Source organism: Xenopus tropicalis, chromosome 7 (assembly GCF_000004195.4).
Source record: "Xenopus tropicalis strain Nigerian chromosome 7, UCB_Xtro_10.0, whole genome shotgun sequence".
NCBI lineage: Eukaryota > Metazoa > Chordata > Amphibia > Anura > Pipidae > Xenopus > Xenopus tropicalis.
Genome location: NC_030683.2, coordinates 128,359,184 through 128,381,834, shown reverse-complemented (window position 1 = coordinate 128,381,834; position 22,651 = coordinate 128,359,184). Strand labels below are relative to the sequence as shown.

At 37.0% G+C, this 22,651-nt stretch overlaps 1 protein-coding gene across 1 annotated transcript in view; it reads left to right on the top strand.

The window, feature by feature from the left end:
* LOC116412020 overlaps positions 1–22,651 on the top strand; it is a 388,305-nt gene that overhangs the window by 82,522 nt on the left and 283,132 nt on the right. Inside the window, exons 78-93 of the mRNA XM_031905216.1 lie at positions 1,873–1,896; positions 2,253–2,306; positions 4,287–4,316; positions 5,944–5,997; positions 6,158–6,187; positions 7,942–7,995; positions 8,084–8,107; positions 9,857–9,907; positions 11,627–11,656; positions 12,733–12,786; positions 13,391–13,420; positions 15,224–15,274; positions 17,239–17,262; positions 17,968–18,018; positions 19,769–19,798; positions 21,907–21,960. Coding sequence (XP_031761076.1) covers positions 1,873–1,896; positions 2,253–2,306; positions 4,287–4,316; positions 5,944–5,997; positions 6,158–6,187; positions 7,942–7,995; positions 8,084–8,107; positions 9,857–9,907; positions 11,627–11,656; positions 12,733–12,786; positions 13,391–13,420; positions 15,224–15,274; positions 17,239–17,262; positions 17,968–18,018; positions 19,769–19,798; positions 21,907–21,960 — 645 coding nt within the window. The remainder of the gene's footprint in view (positions 1–1,872; positions 1,897–2,252; positions 2,307–4,286; positions 4,317–5,943; positions 5,998–6,157; positions 6,188–7,941; positions 7,996–8,083; positions 8,108–9,856; positions 9,908–11,626; positions 11,657–12,732; positions 12,787–13,390; positions 13,421–15,223; positions 15,275–17,238; positions 17,263–17,967; positions 18,019–19,768; positions 19,799–21,906; positions 21,961–22,651) is intronic.

Genomic DNA, 22,651 nt, shown 5'->3' with positions numbered 1-22,651 from the left:
CATTCCTTCTCTGTATATTTGTATTTATACATATGGGTAGGGGGTGCCATAGTGTTTCCCTTAGACAGTACAGTATGGGGGTACAGCTTATTGTGTGCCCAGAACATTCCTTCTCTGTATATTTGTATTTATACATATGGGTAGGGGGTGCCATAGTGTTTCCCTTAGACAGTACAGTATGGGGGTACAGCTTATTGTGTGCCCAGAACATTCCTTCTCTGTATATTTGTATTTATACATATGGGTAGGGGGTGCCATAGTGTTTCCCTTAGACAGTACAGTATGGGGGTACAGCTTATTGAGTGCCCAGAACATTCCTTCTCTGTATATTTGTATTTATACATATGGGTAGGAGGTGCCATAGTGTTTCCCTTAGACAGTACAGTATGGGGGTACAGCTTATTGTGTGCCCAGAACATTCCTTCTCTGTATATTTGTATTTATACATATGGGTAGGAGGTGCCATAGTGTTTCCCTTAGACAGTACAGTATGGGGGTACAGCTTATTGTGTGCCCAGAACATTCCTTCTCTGTATATTTGTATTTATACATATGGGTAGGGGGTGCCATAGTGTTTCCCTTAGACAGTACAGTATGGGGGTACAGCTAATTGTGTGCCCAGAACATTCCTTCTCTCTATATTTGTATTTATACATATGGGTAGGAGGTGCCATAGTGTTTCCCTTAGACAGTACAGTATGGGGGTACAGCTTATTGTGTGTCCAGAACATTCCTTCTCTGTATATTTGTATTTATACATATGGGTAGGGGGTGCCATAGTGTTTCCCTTAGACAGTACAGTATGGGGGTACAGCTTATTGTGTGCCCAGAACATTCCCTCTCTGTATATTTGTATTTATACATATGGGTAGGAGGTGCCATAGTGTTTCCCTTAGACAGTACAGTATGGGGGTACAGCTTATTGTGTGCCCAGAACATTCCTTCTCTGTATATTTGTATTTATACATATGGGTAGGGGGTGCCATAGTGTTTCCCTTAGACAGTACAGTATGGGGGTACAGCTTATTGTGTGCCCAGAACATTCCCTCTCTGTATATTTGTATTTATACATATGGGTAGGAGGTGCCATAGTGTTTCCCTTAGACAGTACAGTATGGGGGTACAGCTTATTGTGTGTCCAGAACATTCCTTCTCTGTATATTTGTATTTATACATATGGGTAGGGGGTGCCATAGTGTTTCCCTTAGACAGTACAGTATGGGGGTACAGCTTATTGTGTGCCCAGAACATTCCCTCTCTGTATATTTGTATTTATACATATGGGTAGGAGGTGCCATAGTGTTTCCCTTAGACAGTACAGTATGGGGGTACAGCTTATTGTGTGCCCAGAACATTCCTTCTCTGTATATTTGTATTTATACATATGGGTAGGGGGTGCCATAGTGTTTCCCTTAGACAGTACAGTATGGGGGTACAGCTTATTGTGTGCCCAGAACATTCCCTCTCTGTATATTTGTATTTATACATATGGGTAGGAGGTGCCATAGTGTTTCCCTTAGACAGTACAGTATGGGGGTACAGCTTATTGTGTGCCCAGAACATTCCTTCTCTGTATATTTGTATTTATACATATGGGTAGGGGGTGCCATAGTGTTTCCCTTAGACAGTACAGTATGGGGGTACAGCTAATTGTGTGCCAAGAACATTCCTTCTCTGTATATTTGTATTTATACATATGTATAATAAGCCACATTACACTATGACTATATCAGTCTGTACATAAGGGCTGAAGATGCCGTACTTCTGCTAATGACCAGCAAAATAGAATATTCCCAAGTGGATCTCCAGAACTGGTTTAAAAAACTGTTCTTCCTCCATTTTCTGTTTTTATGTGTCACTTATCTTTTACAGGACCAGAAAAAGCGATCCCTAAAGGTAATGTAAAAATCCATCAGAGCCAGACACAGTGTATATATATATATACAATATTGTTGGCAGAATATGTAATAAAAGGCACTAAATATGTCCAGGATTAGTAACCAATAGCAACCAATAAGATGTTGGCTTTTAAACAAGTGACCAGAAAATTCCAACTGCTGATTGGTTGCTATGGGTTACTGTTCCTGGGCAAACTTAGTGGCATTTATTACATAACCCCCAAATGGGATGATAGATTATCCTATATTTAATAGATGATCCTATACTGCCTTTATCAGATAATTCCTTACTTTACTACCAGATTTCTTCTAATATATAACAAGATAAACCAAAATATTTTCTTCTCCATACAGCCAATTGGATCGTGGAAATAGGAAGCCCTGGGAAACCCACAAAGTTTGTAGGAAGTGAGTATATATTGATTATAATACAGTAGGGCTAGCACCCATTTCAAAATGGTGATGCAAAGGGGTGGGGTGATGACAAAAGGGGGCAGATCTATGACATAATGGGTGGGTGGAGGGCAGATTTGGGACCAGTTGGGAAGAGAAAGGGTAAGATTGAGGCAGAAGGGGTTAAAGAACTAGGGGTGCAACTAAAGGGTATTACAAGTTAACTGGCAAGTACATTGCCAATAAATGTGTTCTACCAGCCCTGGCTTTGGTGGGTGTTACTGGCTCGGCTCGGCTAGTAAATCCATCCAGGAGGCAACCCTTAGTGCCAGCATAGAGTTCTGACTAGTGATGAGCGAATCTGTCCCGAAAAATTTGCGAAACGCATTTGTTGCGCAATTTTTTTTTGTAGCCCGCAATTATTTTTTTTTTGTCGCCTGTGGTTTTTTTTACACAACCGCGCCCTTTTGTTGGCACAACCACGCCCTTTTGTTGGCACAACCATGCCCCTTTTTAAAGTGCCCAATTTGGCGTGCGGCAAAAAAAATTCAGCGAGATGGAATTTTCGCTGCGAATTTTCACTAAACAATTCGCCGATGGGGAAATGCGGAAATTCCCTGCAAATCCATACCTGCCAAAAAAATTCGCTCATCACTAGTTCCGACCAATGAAATACACATTTCTGGGCAGAGACCCGCCAGTCACCACCTTTAGGCAAAGCATTTCCATAAATGAATATGGGGAACCGTGCCGGGCTGAGAGGGTCATAGCGACCATCAGACTGCAGTTGCACTACAACCCCAAGTACCAAAAATGCTTTGCAGCACGTAGCAAAGCAAACACTAGTTCTACCAATGGAAATTTAAGACTGCACTTCAAAGTCTTCAGCTTCAACATTTTCCAACTTGGGTGTTTATAAAAGCTCATTGGGTCCTAAAGAGTGAATTTTATTCCAATATGTACGATGCTAAGGGGCATGTTTATTATGCTGTGTAAAAAATGGTGAGAAAATTCGCCACACATCGCCAGGCTTTGCCGTGTAAAAATGGCGTAAAATTGGCGTAATTTTATGTGTTTTTTCTTCCAACGGAACTTATGGAAAATAACGGCGTAATATCCGGAGTTCAGACGGCGATCTTTTCCATTTGTTTTACACAGCTTTTTACTCCATTTTTTCGGTGAATTAGTTTTACACAGCATAATAAATACGCCCCTGGATTCGCAACAAATTTCCGCATTTCGCCATCGGCGACTTGTTTTGTGGAAACTTCTGTGAAAATTTGCAGCGAAAAAAATTTGTTGCACGTCCAAAAAAATTTGTGTTCACGTCAAATTGAGCGTGGTTGCGTCAAAATGGATGCGGACGCATCAAAAAAGACGCGGGCGACAAAAAAATATACGCAACACATGCGTTTGTCGATTTTTATGGCGAAGCGAAATGGGACAGATTCGCTCATCGCTAGTGATGAGCGAATCTGTCCCGTTTCGCCAAAAAATTGTGGATCTTTCAAAAGTGAAACGGGAAAACGGCGTAAAATTTGCGAAACGGCAAAAATGTTGCGCGTCAAAAATAATTTGTCGCCCGTGACTATTCTTTTGACGCCCGTAACTATTTATTTTAACATGCGACTATTCTTTTGACGAGGGGCGACAATTTGTTTTGCTGCGGGCGACAATTTTTGCACGTGCGCCGAATTATATTGCGGCACATTTTTTCAGCCATTTCACGAAACAATCCGCCAATGGTGAAACGTGGAAATTTGCCACAAATCTATGCCTGGCGAAACATTCCGCCCATCACTACTCATCACTATTGTCCCTTATTTTGCAAGAAAAAAACACAAAAAAATTCATACATCACCGCAAAATCATGGTGAAACCATGACAACAGAGTCTTCAAATCTTCCCTATTTTACTGTTTTTGTTAAATGTTACCAAACTTGGCAAAGTTGCGTTTATTTGTGAATTTATTTATATATTTATTTATTCCTCAAGAACCCGTGGCTCCAGTTCCTGGAACAAAAGGTAATTTCCAGCATTTGGTAATTATATGTTATTAGGCAGGCTAATATATAAAGAATAAATCATTGTTTATTGCATATTATTTTTAGGTAGCAGTTTTAAATTACAGGTATGGGATCCCTTATCTGGAAACCTGTTATCCAGAAAGTGCCGAATAACGGAAAGGCCATCTCCCATAGTCTCCATTATAAGCAAATAATTCTAATTTTTTAAAATGATTTCCTTTTTCTCTGTAATAATAAAACAGTACCTGTACTTGATCCCAACTAAGATATAATTACCCCTTATTGGGGGCAGAACAACCCTATTGGGTTTATTTAATGGTTAAATGATTCCCTTTTCTCTGTAATAATAAAACAGTACCTGTACTTGATCCCAACTAAGATATAATTACCCCTTATTGGGGCAGAACAGCCCTATTGGGTTTATTTCATGGTTAAATGATTCCCTTTTCTCTGTAATAATAAAACAGTACCTGTACTTGATCCCAACTAAGATATAATTACCCCTTATTGGGGCAGAACAGCCCTATTGGGTTTATTTCATGGTTAAATGATTCCCTTTTCTCTGTAATAATAAAACAGTACCTGTACTTGATCCCAACTAAGATATAATTACCCCTTATTGGGGCAGAACAGCCCTATTGGGTTTATTTAATGGTTAAATGATTCCCTTTTCTCTGTAATAATAAAACAGTACCTGTACTTGATCCCAACTAAGATATAATTACCCCTTATTGGGGGCAGAACAGCCCTATTGGGTTTATTTAATGGTTAAATGATTCCCTTTTCTCTGTAATAATAAAACAGTACCTGTACTTGATCCCAACTAAGATATAATTACCCCTTATTGGGGCAGAACAGCCCTATTGGGTTTATTTCATGGTTAAATGATTCCCTTTTCTCTGTAATAATAAAACAGTACCTGTACTTGATCCCAACTAAGATATAATTACCCCTTATTGGGGCAGAACAGCCCTATTGGGTTTATTTAATGGTTAAATGATTCCCTTTTCTCTGTAATAATAAAACAGTACCTGTACTTGATCCCAACTAAGATATAATTACCCCTTATTGGGGCAGAACAGCCCTATTGGGTTTATTTAATGGTTAAATGATCCCCTTTTCTCTGTAATAATAAAACAGTACCTGTACTTGATCCCAACTAAGATATAATTACCCCTTATTGGGGGCAGAAGGTTTATTCAATAATTAAATGATTTTTAGCAGACTTGAGTTATGGAGATCCAAATTATGGAAAGATAACAGGTCCCATACCTGAACTTGATATCCATAAAGCTCCAAATTATTGGAAATTCATCTCCCATAAAGCCCATTTACAGCAAATTCCAATTTTTAAGAATGATTCCCCTTTTCTCTGCACAGGTATGGGATCCGATATCCAGAAACCTGTTTTCCAGAAAGTTCTGAATTACAGGAAGGCCTTCTCCCATAGACTCCATTTAAATCAATTAATTAAAATTTGTAAAATTCTGGAAAACCCCAGGTCCTGTGCATTCTGGATAACAGGTCCCATACCTGTAATTATAAATGCAAGATATATGAGGTTTTGTTATGTATTCACTGTGCTTCTGAACTAGTAAAACTTACATTATTTTCTATTTTTTTAGGATTTTGGATCATTAGAGTAACACTACCAACGGGAGTAGAGGAATATATAGGACGTGAGTATAAACAGAATATTCACAATACTATTTAGATATATTAGGTATATTTTTTTTTATGGGCAGCAAGTTTAAAACCTAAATTTGACGTGGAAACTTTGGTTGTAAACATTGCAATTCCTAACGGTGTGTCTCATTGTAATCTTTGATTGTATTTTAGGACCTGTAGCAACACTGCCAGGGACAGATGGTAAGTGACGCGTTTCATAGATTTTCAAAATGGCAAAAACAAAGTGAAATTAAGGTCATAATTATATTTATATATACACACACACAAGGATACATTTGAATTTCAATAAATCAAAAAAGTGTAACAAGGTTACAGATATATAGAAACATTGGGGTAACAGTCACCCCACTATAGTTCCAGGGGTACCCAGGGCACAAATAAGCACTCACCCCAAATCCCCCCTAACTGGCCTTCAGGCTGGGCCCCCTTAGCCCATAACAAGGTTACAGATATATAGAAACATTGGGGTAACAGTCACCCTGCTATAGTTCCAGGGGTACCCAGGGCACAAATAAGCACTCACCCCAAATCCCCCCCTAACTGGCCTTCAAGCTGGGCCCCCTTAGCCCATAACAAGGTTACAGATATATAGAAACATTGGGGTAACAGTCACCCTGCTATAGTTCCAGGGGTACCCAGGGCACAAATAAGCACTCACCCCAAATCCCCCCCTAACTGGCCTTCAGGCTGGGCCCCCTTAGCCCATAACAAGGTTACAGATATATAGAAACATTGGGGTAACAGTCACCCCGCTATAGTTCCAGGGGTACCCAGGGCACAAATAAGCACTCACCCCAAATCCCCCCCCCCAACTGGCCTTCAGGCTGGGGCCCCTTAGCCCATAACAAGGTTACAGATATATAGAAACATTGGGGTAACAGTCACCCCGCTATAGTTCCAGGGGTACCCAGGGCACAAATAAGCACTCACCCCAAATCCCCCCTAACTGGCCTTCAGGCTGGGCCCCCTTAGCCCATAACAAGGTTACAGATATATAGAAACATTGGGGTAACAGTCACCCTGCTATAGTTCTAGGGGTACCCAGGGCACAAATAAGCACTCACCCCAAATCCCCCCTAACTGGCCTTCAGGCTGGGCCCCCTTAGCCCATAACAAGGTTACAGATATATAGAAACATTGGGGTAACAGTCACCCCGCTATAGTTCCAGGGGTACCCAGGGCACAAGCACTCACCCCAAATCCCCCCCCCTAACTGGCCTTCAGGCTGGGCCCCCTTAGCCCATAACAAGGTTACAAATATATAGAAACATTGGGGTAACAGTCACCCCGCTATAGTTCAAGGGGTACCCAGGGCACAAATAAGCACTCACCCCAAATCCCCCCCTAACTGGCCTTCAGGCTGGGCCCCCTTAGCCCATAACAAGGTTACAGATATATAGAAACATTGGGGTAACAGTCACCCCGCTATAGTTCCAGGGGTACCCAGGGCACAAATAAGCACTCACCCCAAATCCCCCCCTAACTGGCCTTCAGGCTGGGCCCCCTTAGCCCATAACAAGGTTACAGATATATAGAAACATTGGGGTAACAGTCACCCCGCTATAGTTCCAGGGGTACCCAGGGCACAAATAAGCACTCACCCCAAATCCCCCCCTAACTGGCCTTCAGGCTGGGCCCCCTTAGCCCATAACAAGGTTACAGATATATAGAAACATTGGGGTAACAGTCACCCTGCTATAGTTCCAGGGGTACCCAGGGCACAAATAAGCACTCACCCCAAATCCCCCCTAACTGGCCTTCAGGCTGGGCCCCCTTAGCTATTCGATCATTACATTACAATCCATTACAATCTTCAATATTCCTATTTTTTTTGGGGGGGGGGGGGATACACAATCATTTTTGAGAAATGAATTTGCATCCAGGGGCAAAAGGGACATTTTCACCTTTATATAATTGTTATTTATATTTTTTAGGAGACTGGATCATAGAGACAGAAGAGCCAACAATCCCTATACCCTATGAAGAGAGTGAGTAATTGTGCAATAGATTGATTTTATATATTATACAAACAAAAGTTTTATTTCTAAAATTGTGGTCTCTGACTTGTCCTTCTAGAGCCCGGAGCTGAAGTTCCTAGAGGTAAATTGCAAATTCTACTGATTAAAAAAAATATATTTAAAAACATTGTTCATAATATAATAACATATTTCTCTGTGTACATTGCAATCACTACCACTAGGAGGAGCACGGACGCATTTTTTTTAGGAATGCAAACAATTTCTGATCTTTGGAAGGGAATGGGAGCCATTACCTATCACTGTATGAAATGTATTTGGGGCTAAAGTTCCCACTGCCTCTCACTGTATTTCATGTATTTGTGGTGTCTTGCCTTCTTCCTCTTATTGTATAATGTATTTATGATCTGAAGTCATAAGGAGTCATCAAAATGTGCTCCTTGCACCTCCCTATGATTGCACCTGCACTGCTCAATCCTTCCTACCTTCTTTTCTGAATTAAGCGTTGATGCGCCTATTGATGCGCCCCAACCTCCTGATGGGGCAGTAGCTCCAGGGTTCCCCTTACATCCAGTATCAATAGGCACCGCACATCTGGGCCAACATGTCCGGTGTTCAGTCACACACCGAACACCAGAAATGATGTCCGATGCCCAATTGCACCTGATTTGGGATGAAATGTGAACACGGCTACATTATGTCGGACAAATTAGTTGGACGAATTAGACCCTACCCAGTTACTTCAAATTTATTGTGATAATTATGCTCGAAAATGCATTTGCTCACTGAAAATGGATCACGTAATCGTTGGAAAATGCAGCCAATTTTTGTGATTCCCATGTTTTAGTACCCACAATTCAAACTGACATCAATGCAAAAGAAATTTTGTTGCCTGCAGACAGCACAGATTTCCCGTGGCCAACATACCTCCATGTGTGCCATGTGTGATTGGGACACAGTATGCGCAGTTTGGCCTGTTTCCCCAGTTGCAAAATACAGGACAGTTTCTCTACCAACTACGCTATTAGCCCAAAGCAGAGCAGTGGCAGCAGCATAGAAACACGGAGGCATTACCAGTCCAGGCAGCTGAATCCTTTAGCAAAGGGGTAAGGGCTGCGGCACACAGGGAGATTAGTCACCATCCTGAAATGCCATCCCACTGGCGAGAATGTAAATCAACATGGTGCGGCGATTTGGTGAAATCGCTGAGCAGCGTATGCCATCCCACCAGCCATTTACATTCTCGCTGGTGGGATGGCATTTTGGGGAGATTAGTCACCCACGACAAGGGAGATTTGTTGCATGGCGACTAATCTTCCCATGTGACACAGCCCTAAGGGAACTGCTATCTTGTTAACTGTCCAACTTGCACCTCAACAGTAAAGGGAGACCGAAGTTTATCAGAGCACAAGTCACATGGCTGAGGGCACTTAGGAAAGTAGGGGAATGGCATGTTTTCCCAAGTCCCTTCAAACATGGTGTTTTGAAAGCAGAATCCTCAGTGTCCAAATTCTAGAAATAATTTTTTATTATTCCCTCTTCGACTGTGAAAGCTCAGAAAAGAAAAGGCAGTGAAGCTTCACACTAGACTAGGAAGTAACTAAAAGAGCCGCACTTGAGCTGCAGATGCTGGATAAACAGACACAAAATTTAAATATAACAAACCACTTTAGGGTATTACTGGGGATTTAAGACTTGAAATTGTGTACTATTCCCTTAATTTAAAGGCAAAACAATTGTATAAATGTTATTTTTTATTACCATGTATTATTTATGACACTTTCATCCATAATTGCTTATATTATTTTTTTTTATAATTATTATTTTTTGATAAAAGTTGGATAAGTAAACCAACCAAATGATTTGCCTTTAGATTGGATCATTCAGATTGGAGGCCCAGGCCAACCCACAAAGTATAAAGGAAGTAAGTTTATCTCGAAATGTGAAATTTGTATTGGCAGCAAACAAATGTTTTTGTAAAACTAAAGGGAAATGAGCAGTCTGATAGATGGAATTAGACTTTTTGATTTTTTTTTATTCCTACTGCTTTTAGTATTTGCAGGGGAACGCATTTATTGTTATTTCTGGAAGCATTTTGAAATCATTTGGTCAAAGTAATATCAACTAAAAAATATATCAATATATCAGAATATATCAAATGCAGTTTTAGGAAGAAGGAATTTACTGTTTAAAGCTAGGCATGGATACGCAGTGAATGTCCGCATTTCGCCAATGGAGAATTGTTTTGCGAAACTGAAAATTCGCCACTGAAATTTCGTGACACGGAATTTTTTTTTTCGTGTCAAATTGGCTGCGGTCACGTAAAAAAGGGCGTGGTCGTGCCAAAATTGCCCTTGGCCACATAAAAAAAAGCGCCGGCATAAAAAAAATAGACACGGGCGACAAAAAATAGACGCGGGTGAAAAGAAAAATAGACACGTGCAACAAAAAAAAGTGCGACAAATGCGTTTTGTGAATTTTTCACCATTTTGCAAATTTTCTTGCCATTTCACGAATTTTATGGCAAAGAGAAATTCGCTCATCACTATTTAAAGCTTTTAAATATAGGAATATAAAAATAGAACCTGTAGGTGTGTGTATATCAGTACAAATACTTTTAGATTTCTGTCCTTCTTCAGATAAATCTAAATTTCAGATAAATCTAAATTTCAGATAAATCTAAATTTTAGATAAATCTAACTTTCTGATAAATCTAAATTTCAGATAAAATTACGACTCATTATAAAGCTAATTTTATCTATGATTTTCTTATTTTTTTTTCTTCTATCATACAACTTTGTACTGATCCCTGAATCAAGATGAGCTAATCTGGTTCAAAAACATGGAAGTTGAAAATATTTGCGTGTGGTGACAATTAACCCTTCCAAAACCTAATTAGCTAATTAGGATTCGGATTTGGTTCGGTATTCGACTGAATCCTTGACGAAGAATTCGGGGGTTTAGCTGAATCCGAAAAAGTGGATTCGGTGCATCCCTACTTAGGATTTCATTATATTTTGAAATTTGTACTGATCCCTGAATCAAGACGAGCACATCTGGTTCAAAAATTGTGTCTTATGATTTTTTTATTTTATTTTATTTTGAACATTATGGTAATAAGCTTAAAGTTTAAATTTATTATTGCTCCCATTTGTCAATGACAAGTTTTCTTCTTTCCTAACGACAAATATTCTATGCATCGCTTTCCTTCCAAATGTTTTTAAAATTAGTGATGAGCAAATCTGCCCCATTTTGATTCACTGTAAACTTTGCGAAATGACAGAAAAATTTGCGAAATGTCGAAAAATTTAGGAAACGTGTTTATTGCGTGACTTTTTCTGTCGCACATGCCTATTTTGTTGCAACCACGCCCATTTTTGACATAACCATACCCATTTTTATGCAACCACAACTTTTTTTGCGTGCAACAAATTTTTTTTGCAGCAAATTTTTGTTTCACGAAACAAATTGCCAATGGCGAAACATGGAAATTCACTACGAATCCACGCCTGGCAATTTTTTTTTTGAGATTTGAGATATCTATAAAACCAAAATCTGAGTTAATCAGCTTAACTATACAAATAGCAAATTCTAATCTGAATTACTATAAAAATTAATTTGCTTCCCTTCATTTTCATTCTAGGACCTATAGCCCCAGTTCCTGGAAAAGAAGGTAAATAGTCTTATCTTTTATTTAATATACAGGTATGGGATCCCTTATCCAGAAACCCGTTATCCAGAAAGCTCCAAATTACGGAAAGCCTGTCTCACATAGACTCCATTTTAATCAAATAATTCAGAATTTTAAAACTGACTTGATCCCAACTAAGATATAATTACCCCTTATTGGGGGCAGAACAGCCCTATTGGGTTTATTTCATGGTTAAATGATTCCCTTTTCTCTAATAATAAAACACTACCTGTACTTGATCCCAACTAAGATATAATTACCCCTTATTGGGGGCAGAACAGCCCTATTGGGTTTATTTAATGGTTAATTGATTCCCTTTTCTCTGTAATAATAAAACAGTACCTGTACTTGATCCCAACTAAGATATAATTACCCCTTATTGGGGCAGAACAGCCCTATTGGGTTTATTTAATGGTTAAATGATTCCCTTTTCTCTGTAATAATAAAACAGTACCTGTACTTGATCCCAACTAAGATATAATTACCCCTTATTGGGGCAGAACAGCCCTATTGGGTTTATTTCATGGTTAAATGATTCCCTTTTCTCTGTAATAATAAAACAGTACCTGTACTTGATCCCAACTAAGATATAATTACCCCTTATTGGGGGCAGAACAGCCCTATTGGGTTTATTTCATGGTTAAATGATTCCCTTTTCTCTGTAATAATAAAACAGTACCTGTACTTGATCCCAACTAAGATATAATTACCCCTTATTGGGGGCAGAACAGCCCTATTGGGTTTATTTAATGGTTAAATGATTCCCTTTTCTCTGTAATAATAAAACAGTACCTGTACCCGAACCGACTGCCCCATTGCCGCGTGCAGAATTCGATCGTTTGGCCCCAGGGCCAAACCATCAAATTCGCCTACATGCCTCCCAATATCTCCATCCGTAGGTGGGGATATCGGGTGAAGATCCGCTCGCTTGGTGACATCGCCAAGCGAGCGGATCTGGCCGTGTATGGCCAGCTTAAGAGTCACTATATAATTACTTGAGCACATCTACATGTCCACTGCTATGGCAAAGTTATCATTATTTGTACCTTTGTTTTTAGGAATATGGATCATAAGGGTATTTACACCAACAGGAACAATGGACTATGAAGGGAGTAAGTATAAGGATTATAAAGTAAATTAGTCATCAAGAACTCTTTATATACTGAGATCAATATTGAAGATCAGGGTTCTAGGTTAATGCTTTAGCTTTGTAGATGGAGATCCCTGAGGAGGTCTCCAAATATCCAAATTAATGTTATACTGAATGCATTTTGAAGCCCATAGGTATATGTTTTTCCTTTCTAATCCCAAAGTACTGGAGAACTACTTACCAGTGGCTCATTACGTGGGCCATATGGATGTCCTGTAGGTGATGGATTTCTGTTTTTTCAACATAAGTCATTGACGTCCTTCCAGATAATAGGATGGTCCCTCAAATGCTTTGTGTTGTTGAATTCCAAGTCCATATACATGATAGGGTGGTAACATGAAATAAGACTGGAGACAGGGGTCCAGAATACTCAGGCTCATTGCACACAGGGGCCTAATGGTTTTCTGTTACAAAAAAGCAGTTGTTGACCTTCTTTTGGAGGTTCCTGAGAAGTTGTGTTGCATTTGGTCATACTGTGTGCGTATGAATTAACAACAAAGCTACAAACAAACAAACATCCATCTTTATACACAAGATATCATTCCTTTTTTTACTTTCTTTCCTAGAACCCGTGGCTCCACTCCCAGATTCCGATGGTGAGTTATACTTTGGAACATGTTCCTATTTCTTCCTGTCTCTATATGTATTTGATTAAAACAACGGTTCTCAACCTGTGGGTTGAAACCCCTTTGGGGTCACCTATGACCATCTGAAAACACATATTTCCGATGGTCTTAGGAATAATTTTATGGTTGGGTGTCACCACAACATGAAGAACTGTATTAAAGGGTCGCGGCATTAGGAAGGTTGAGAACCACTGGATTAGAACCTTCACCAATCCCTGATCTATTGTGTATATATCTTGCCTGCTTCAGGGCTCAATGGCCCTAGATAGTGGAGATCATCACCTGAAGACTTTTAAAAAAATATATACTTTAATATTAAATACTGAAGGATAAGGATCCAGCTCAAGGGAACCACTTATTATAAAGTGTTTAGCACCAAAACTAAGATGGCAAAGATACACTGCATACATGCCATCCTTTCCCTTCAGCTAACATTAATCCATATAATGCATTAATTATATAACAAAACATACAATTCACTATAACATGACCAGACATGATACATCTCAACATTAAGACCTTAACAAAATTGTTCTACAGGTATGGGATCCCTTGTCCGGAAATCCGTTATCCAGAAAGTTCCAAATTACAGAAAGGCCATCTCACATAGACTCCATTATAAGCAAATAATTCTAATTGTTAAATATGATTCCCTTTTTCTCTGTAATAATAAAACAGTACCTGTACTTGATCCCAACTAAGATATAATTACCCCTTATTGGGGGCAGAACAGCCCTATTGGGTTTATTTAATGGTTAAATGATTCCCTTTTCTCTGTAATAATAAAACAGTACCTGTACTTGATCCCAACTAAGATATAATTACCCCTTATTGGGGGCAGAACAGCCCTATTGGGTTTATTTAATGGTTAAATGATTCCCTTTTCTCTGTAATAATAAAACAGTACCTGTACTTGATCCCAACTAAGATATAATTACCCCTTATTGGGGGCAGAACAGCCCTATTGGGTTTATTTCATGGTTAAATGATTCCCTTTTCTCTGTAATAATAAAACAGTACCTGTACTTGATCCCAACTAAGATATAATTACCCCTTATTGGGGGCAGAACAGCCCTATTGGGTTTATTTAATGGTTAAATGATTCCCTTTTCTCTGTAATAATAAAACAGTACCTGTACTTGATCCCAACTAAGATATAATTACCCCTTATTGGGGCAGAACAGCTCTATTGGGTTTATTTAATGGTTAAATGATTCCCTTTTCTCTGTAATAATAAAACAGTACCTGTACTTGATCCCAACTAAGATATAATTACCCCTTATTGGGGCAGAACAGCCCTATTGGGTTTATTTAATGGTTAAATGATTCCCTTTTCTCTGTAATAATAAAACAGTACCTGTACTTGATCCCAACTAAGATATAATTACCCCTTATTGGGGGCAGAACAGCCCTATTGGGTTTATTTCATGGTTAAATTATTCCCTTTTCTCTGTAATAATAAAACAGTACCTGTACTTGATCCCAACTAAGATATAATTACCCCTTATTGGGGGCAGAACAGCCCTATTGGGTTTTATTCAATATTTAAATGATTTTTAGCAGACTTAAGTTATGGAGATCCAAATTACAGAAAGATCCCTTATCCAGAAAACTCCAGGTCCCGAGAATTCTGGATAACAGGTCCCATATCTGTATCAGATACTTCTATATAGCCTGCTCTATATGAATAGGATAGTGTAGGAAATACAGTTATCTTGAAAATATACAGTGCCAATAGTTGAATAAAATGCATGTTTTATGTTTATATTTAAGACTGGATCATAGAAACAGAGGAATCATCTATACCGGTTCTGTATGAAGAGAGTAAGTATATACATATATATAAAAAACATAAACTGGGTTAAGCCATTATCAAATGGTACAAATATTATAACTTTATTACACAAGACCATTAAGAATTCCCCATTAATAGAACTGAATTGTGTTGGTATGGCATAAAATAGAGAAAACTTTGTATTGGGTGTTTCTAACATAGTTTTTAAACACAATTTAGTATAGTTCTTCCTTTGTATAATAATACTAAACCTAGTTGTACATCATGAATTATATAGTGAATAAAGTACCCCCTATTGTAACACATAGGGATATTATAAGCCCCCGAGGAGTTCCTTATAATATATAGTGAATAAAGTGCCCCCTATTGTAACATATAGGGATATTATAAGTCACAGAGGGGTTCCTTATAATATATAGTAAATAAAGTACCCCCTATTGTAACATATAGGGATATTATAAGTCACAGAGGGGTTCCTTATAATATATAGTGAATAAAGTGCCCCCTATTGTAACATATAGGGATATTATAAGCCCCCGAGGGGTTCCTTATAATATATAGTGAATAAAGTGCCCCCTATTGTAACATATAGGGATATTATAAGTCACAGAGGGGTTCCTTATAATATATAGTAAATAAAGTACCCCCTATTGTAACATATAGGGATATTATAAGCCCCCGAGGGGTTCCTTATAATATATAGTGAATAAAGTGCCCCCTATTGTAACATATAGGGATATTATAAGTCACAGAGGGGTTCCTTATAATATATAGTAAATAAAGTACCCCCTATTGTAACATATAGGGATATTATAAGTCACAGAGGGGTTCCTTATAATATATAGTGAATAAAGTACCCCCTATTGTAACATATAGGGATATTATAAGCCCCCGAGGAGTTCCTTATAATATATAGTGAATAAAGTACCCCCTATTGTAACATATAGGGATATTATAAGTCCCCGAGGAGTTCCTTATAATATATAGTGAATAAAGTACCCCCTATTGTAACATATAGGGATATTATAAGTCCCCGAGGGGTTCCTTATAATATATAGTGAATAAAGTACCCCCTATTGTAACATATAGGGATATTATAAGCCCCCGAGGAGTTCCTTATAATATATAGTGAATAAAGTGCCCCCTATTTTAACATATAGGGATATTATAAGTCCCCGAGGAGTTCCTTATAATATATAGTGAATAAAGTGCCCCCTATTGTAACATATAGGGATATTATAAGTCCCCGAGGAGTTCCTTATAATATATAGTGAATTAAGTGCCCCCTATTGTAACATATAGGGATATTATAAGTCCCCGAGGAGTTCCTTATAATATATAGTGAATAAAGTACCCCCTATTGTAACATATAGGGATATTATAAGTCACAGAGGAGCTCCTTCTAATATATAGTGAATAAAGTGCCCCCTATTTTAACATATAGGGATATTATAAGCCCCCGAGGAGTTCCTTATAATATATAGTGAATACAGTGCCCCCTATTGTAACATATAGGGATATTATAAGCCCCCGAGGAGTTCCTTATAATATATAGTGAATAAAGTGCCCCCTATTTTAACATATAGGGATATTATAAGTCCCCGAGGAGTTCCTTATAATATATAGTGAATACAGTGCCCCCTATTGTAACATATAGGGATATTATAAGCCCCCGAGGAGTTCCTTATAATATATAGAGAATAAAGTGCCCCCTATTGTAACATATAGGGATATTATAAGTCCCCGAGGAGTTCCTTATAAAATATAGTGAATAAAGTGCCCCCTATTGTAACATATAGGTCCCATAGGAAAATGACCCAACCGTATATTATATACAAATTAATCTATTTCAGAACAGATGCAGTTTTAGCTTCACATGGAATAGGAAATGTTGTGTCTTTTTTTTAGTATAATGTTTTTCTCACATACTGTATGTTTATACTGAAAAGTATGACCGCTAACAGTGACTGTAATATATATCTTATTTCTCTAGAACCTGAGGCTCCAGCTACTATAGGTAAATAACATCAAAATCATGGTCATATCTAAAAGAAGACTGTATAGAAGATACATCATATTTGTTCATGAAAAACCTCTATAAAAAGTCATATAAAAACATTCATAAACACAGGGTTGGACTGGGCCGGCAGAACCCTGGGAGAAATCCTTGTGGGGCACAGCCCTCATAGGCCCTCAACCCCAGGCCTACTGCATGTCCTGGATCTGAGGCCACACAATGAGACAATGTGGTTGGGCAGTAAGGAGGAGGAGACAGTAAGGGGGAGGAGGCAGTAAGGGGGAGGGTACACTATGGGGTGGGGACTTCATGGTTGAGTTGATGGGCCATTAGATGATGGCCCCCCTTGGGCCCCAAACACCCCAGTCCGACACTCCATAAGGACGAATGTGCCATCATTTGACGTCTTTTCCATTGTGATCTATTAAAGACACCTATTCAAAATTAAAGCCACGAGAACATTAGCGTAATTAGTAATTAGCGCATCGGAAACCACTGTTTTTGACCCCAGAATTTGACACTGGACTGTGATTGCCTGATATCAATTCCCAGCATAAATATGAATTTATAAGAATAAAAACTCTCATTTCACAATTTTTTGCATTCAATTGCAATCGTTTTTCCTGTTAGCAACATTTATTTGCACCCATATTTATTTTTAATTCAATAAATAAAAATGAAAATACTTTTTTTTGTGCTCAACAGAATGGATCATTCAGACTGCACATCAAGGTCAACCATCTAGGTTTAAAGGAAGTAAGTTCATCAATATTATTTGATCTTACAATTTTTTAACCAATTTAAAAATGTTTTTTTCATATTTACAAATTCGACAGTTGCCTACCAATTACTAAGGGGCCCATTCATTGAAGTACGAATCTGAATCACGAAATACGATTCTTTTCGTTTCAATACAAAAATTTCGGAACTTTCGTAGTCGTTTTGACAAATATACGATTTTGTCACACAAAGGGGCACATTTACTAATCCACGAACGTCCGAAAAGCGTTCGAATGCGTTTTTTCATAATGATCGGTACTTTGCGACTTTTTTTTCGAGCTCTCAATACGAAAGTTGCGACAATTTGCGAAAGTCGGAATGGCTATGAAAAAGTCGCGACAATTCACGAAAGTTATAATGGCAATGAAAAAGTCACGACAATTCACGAAATTTGTAATGGCTATGAAAAAAAGTCATAACGGTTACGAAAAAGTCACGACGATTTACGGAAAAGTCATAACGGCGACGAAAAAAACGCAAAAAATACGAAAAAGTCGCAAAATGTTCGATTTCCAATCCGAATTTTTCTCATTCGGATTCGTGGATTAGTAAATCAGCCCCAAATTGTTGCAAAGCACGAAAAATATGATTTGGTCTAATGATGAGCGAATTTTTTTCGGCAGGCATGAATTCGCAGCGAATTTCCACATTTCGCCATTGGCGAAATTTCCGTGAAAATTTGATGCAGAAAAATTTGTTGCACGGAATTTTTTTTGTCATGTGTCAAATTGCCACGGTCATGTAAAAAAAGGGTGACAAAAAAATAGACGTGGGCAACAAAAAAAAGACACAGTCGACAAAAAAATTGTGCGACAAATGCATTTTACGATTTTTTCGCCGTTTCGCAAATTTTCTTGTCATTTCGCGAATTTTATGGCGAAGCAAAAGGGACAGATTTGCTCATCACTAATTTTGTCGCACGAATTGTCGCAAAGCACAAAAAAGACACAGAAATTAACGAAAAAAAACGAAAATACGAACAGTTGTAAAAGAAAAAATACAAATTTTTTGTAATCGTAACCAATCGTACATTGATAAATGGGCCCCTAAATATTGTTTTTGATATGATTTACTATGGACTAAATAGCAGCAAGCTGAGAATTTCTGTGCAGTTAGTGCAATTGTTATAAATTTGTCAAAAATATAAGTTTTACTCTATAATTCAGCAATCTTTGCACTGAGCATTGATAAATATGCCACTTTGTTGAATAACTTCCCTGACAGCCAGGAAAATCTTTTATGGGGCAGATTTATCAACATTCGAATGAGAGTTTTTACAGTTTCTTTATGTATGAAACAAAAGTAATTCCAAATGACAATTGTCCAATAAGTTTTTGACTTTCAGTTTTTCTATAATCAGCTGGACTATAGACGTAAAAATGTTATAGGAGGTGATTTGTCAACATTCAGTTAAAAATTTTTTCTGCGTTTTTGTTTTTTGTGTGCAAATGCTTTCAAATTCAAATGACAGTTTCCCAAATTCAAATTTATATTAAGTGCAAAAAATCCAAAAAACTTTAATTTGAAAATTTGGCATCAATCAGATATTTTACATACAATTTTTTTGTAAAAATAAGCAAATAAAATTTCAAATTTATTTGAACTGAAATTTCAATTCACAAAAACTGTTAAATAAGCCTCCTGACTCTCATTCTGAAAATTTTGTTTCACATTTTAAAAATGTTAATATTTATTTACCAATTCATTGTCTTTTCTTTTTTCCTAGAACCACTTGCTCCTGCTCCCGGAAAAACAGGTAAATTCAGAATTTAATTTATTTTGTGGACAGTTTTATACTGGAGAAAAATTTGCCAGGTAATGATTTTCTAATAAATAAATGTTAGTAAGGACCAAACTTGACATACATAGATACATACATAAATACACACTGTACATGCGTAAAAACATACATACACACTGTAAACACATACATACAAACATACATAAATACATACATACATACATAAATACATACATACAAACATACATATATAGATACATACATATATACAAACATACATACATACATAAGTACATTACATACATACATACATAGATAAATACATACATACATACAAACATACATACATACATACATACATAAGTACATTACATACATACATACATACATACTGTAAATACAAACATACATACATACAAACATACATACATACAAACATACATAAATAAATACATACATAAATACATTACATACATACATACTGTAAATACATACTTACATACAAACATACATGCAAACATACATACATACTGTAAATACATACATACATACATACATACATACAGACATACATACAAACATTACATACATACATACAAACATACATAAATGCATACATACATAAATACATTACATACATACTGTAAATACAAACATACAAACATACAAACATACATACATACAAACATACATAAATAAATACATACATAAATACATTACATACATACATACTGTAAATACATACTTACATACAAACATACATGCAAACATACATACATACTGTAAATACATACATAAATACATACATACAGACATACATACAAACATTACATACATACATACATACATACATACAAACATACATAAATGCATACATACATAAATACATTACATACATACTGTAAATACATACATGCATACATGCAATACATACTGTAAATACATACATACATGCATACATACAGACAAACATACATACATAAATACATAAATACATTACATACATACATACATACATACAAACATACATACATAAATACATACATACATAAATACATTACATACATACAAACACACATACATACATACAAACATACATAAATAAATACATACATAAATACATTACATACATACAAATCATACTGTAAATACATACATACAAACATACAAATATACTGTATATATATAAGGACTCAAAAATCAGGCACTCACGTATCAAAAGGCAACGAATGCCTGGGTGCAGAATGTCAAAAAGCATAGATATTGTAAACAAATATTCCGCACACAGCAGCCTTTCTCAAAGTGAAAGGCTGCTGTGTCAGCCGAAACGTTAGTCACTTGCCAATAAAATATTTTTTGTTTTCATAAGCCCTGGGAGTGCGGAATATTTGTTTACAATATATATATATATATATAAACACACATACATACATACATGCAATACATACATACATACATACATACATACTGAAATGTTTCACTGCGATTGGTTCCAATCTAAGGGGCACATTTACTAACCCACGAACGGGTCGAAATGAGTCCGATTGCGTTTTTTTTCGCAATGATCGGTATTTTGCGATTTTTTCGTATTTTTTGCGATTTTTTCGGCGTCTTTACGAATTTTTCGTTACCAATACGATTTTTGCGTAAAAACGCGAGTTTTTCGTAGCCATTACGAAAGTTGCGTAAAATCTGGCGATTTTTCGTAGCGTTAAAACCTGCACAAAAAGTTGCGCTTTTTTCGTAGCGTTAAAACTTACGCGTAACTTCGCACCTTTTAAGTTTTAACGCTACGAAAAAGGCGCAACTTTTCGCGTAAGTTTTAACGCTACAAAAAAATCGGGCGATTTTACGCAACTTTCGTAATGGCTACGAAAAACTCGCGTTTTTACGCAAAAATCGTATTGGTAACGAAAAATTCGTAAAGACGCCGAAAAAAATCGCAAAAAGTACGAAAAAGTCGCAAAATGTTCGTTTTCAAGTCGGAACTTTTCCAATTCGGGTCGGATTCGTGGGTTAGTAAATCAGCCCCTAAGTCTAATCTAGAAAACCACAAATCTTTAAATATTATAACACATGTATATATGAGATCCATATCATGTTAATTTTTATCTTCATTCTAGGAATATGGATAATTAGTGTGAGATTCCCAACAGGAACCAAAAAATATTTAGGAAGTAAGTATATCAATCACATTTTGTATGCAACATAGACATGTATAGAAAATGTATTAGTATTATCTATTGCAGTGTAACTATTTAAATTCAGAATATATTTAGATTCATACAAATTAATAGTGTTGAGCAATTATGTCCCAATTTCCTTCACGAAAAAATTCACAAGTCTGCAAAAAATTTTGCAGACTTTTTCTGTGCAGAATACAGTGGGCATTTTTCACTGCACTTTTCACAGTGACATTTTTGCTGCAAATTTTCGAAAATATTCATGAAAATATTAACTGATAGGAATTTCTCTGTGAATCCATACCTGGCCAAAAAAAAAAAAATGCTTATCACTACAAAATAATGTTTCCCTGAGCTGGAAAGCAGCAGGGTCGGTTCTTATTCCATTGTAAATATATGGGCAATTTGTTGCATTATTTTTATATAAAAATTTTTTAAAGAGCAGTTTTTAGTTCTCAAAAAGCTAATGTTCTTAACTGTCTCAAATAGTGATGGGCGCCATAAAATTCACGAAACGGCAAAAAATTCACAAAATGCATTTATCACACATTTTTTTTGTCGCCCGCATCTTTTTTGTCGCTTTTTGACGCAACCGTGCCCTTTGTTGATGTGACTGCATCCAATTTGACACAGCCGCGCCCAATTTAACGTGCGCCAAAAATTTTTTATGCACAGCAAATTTTTC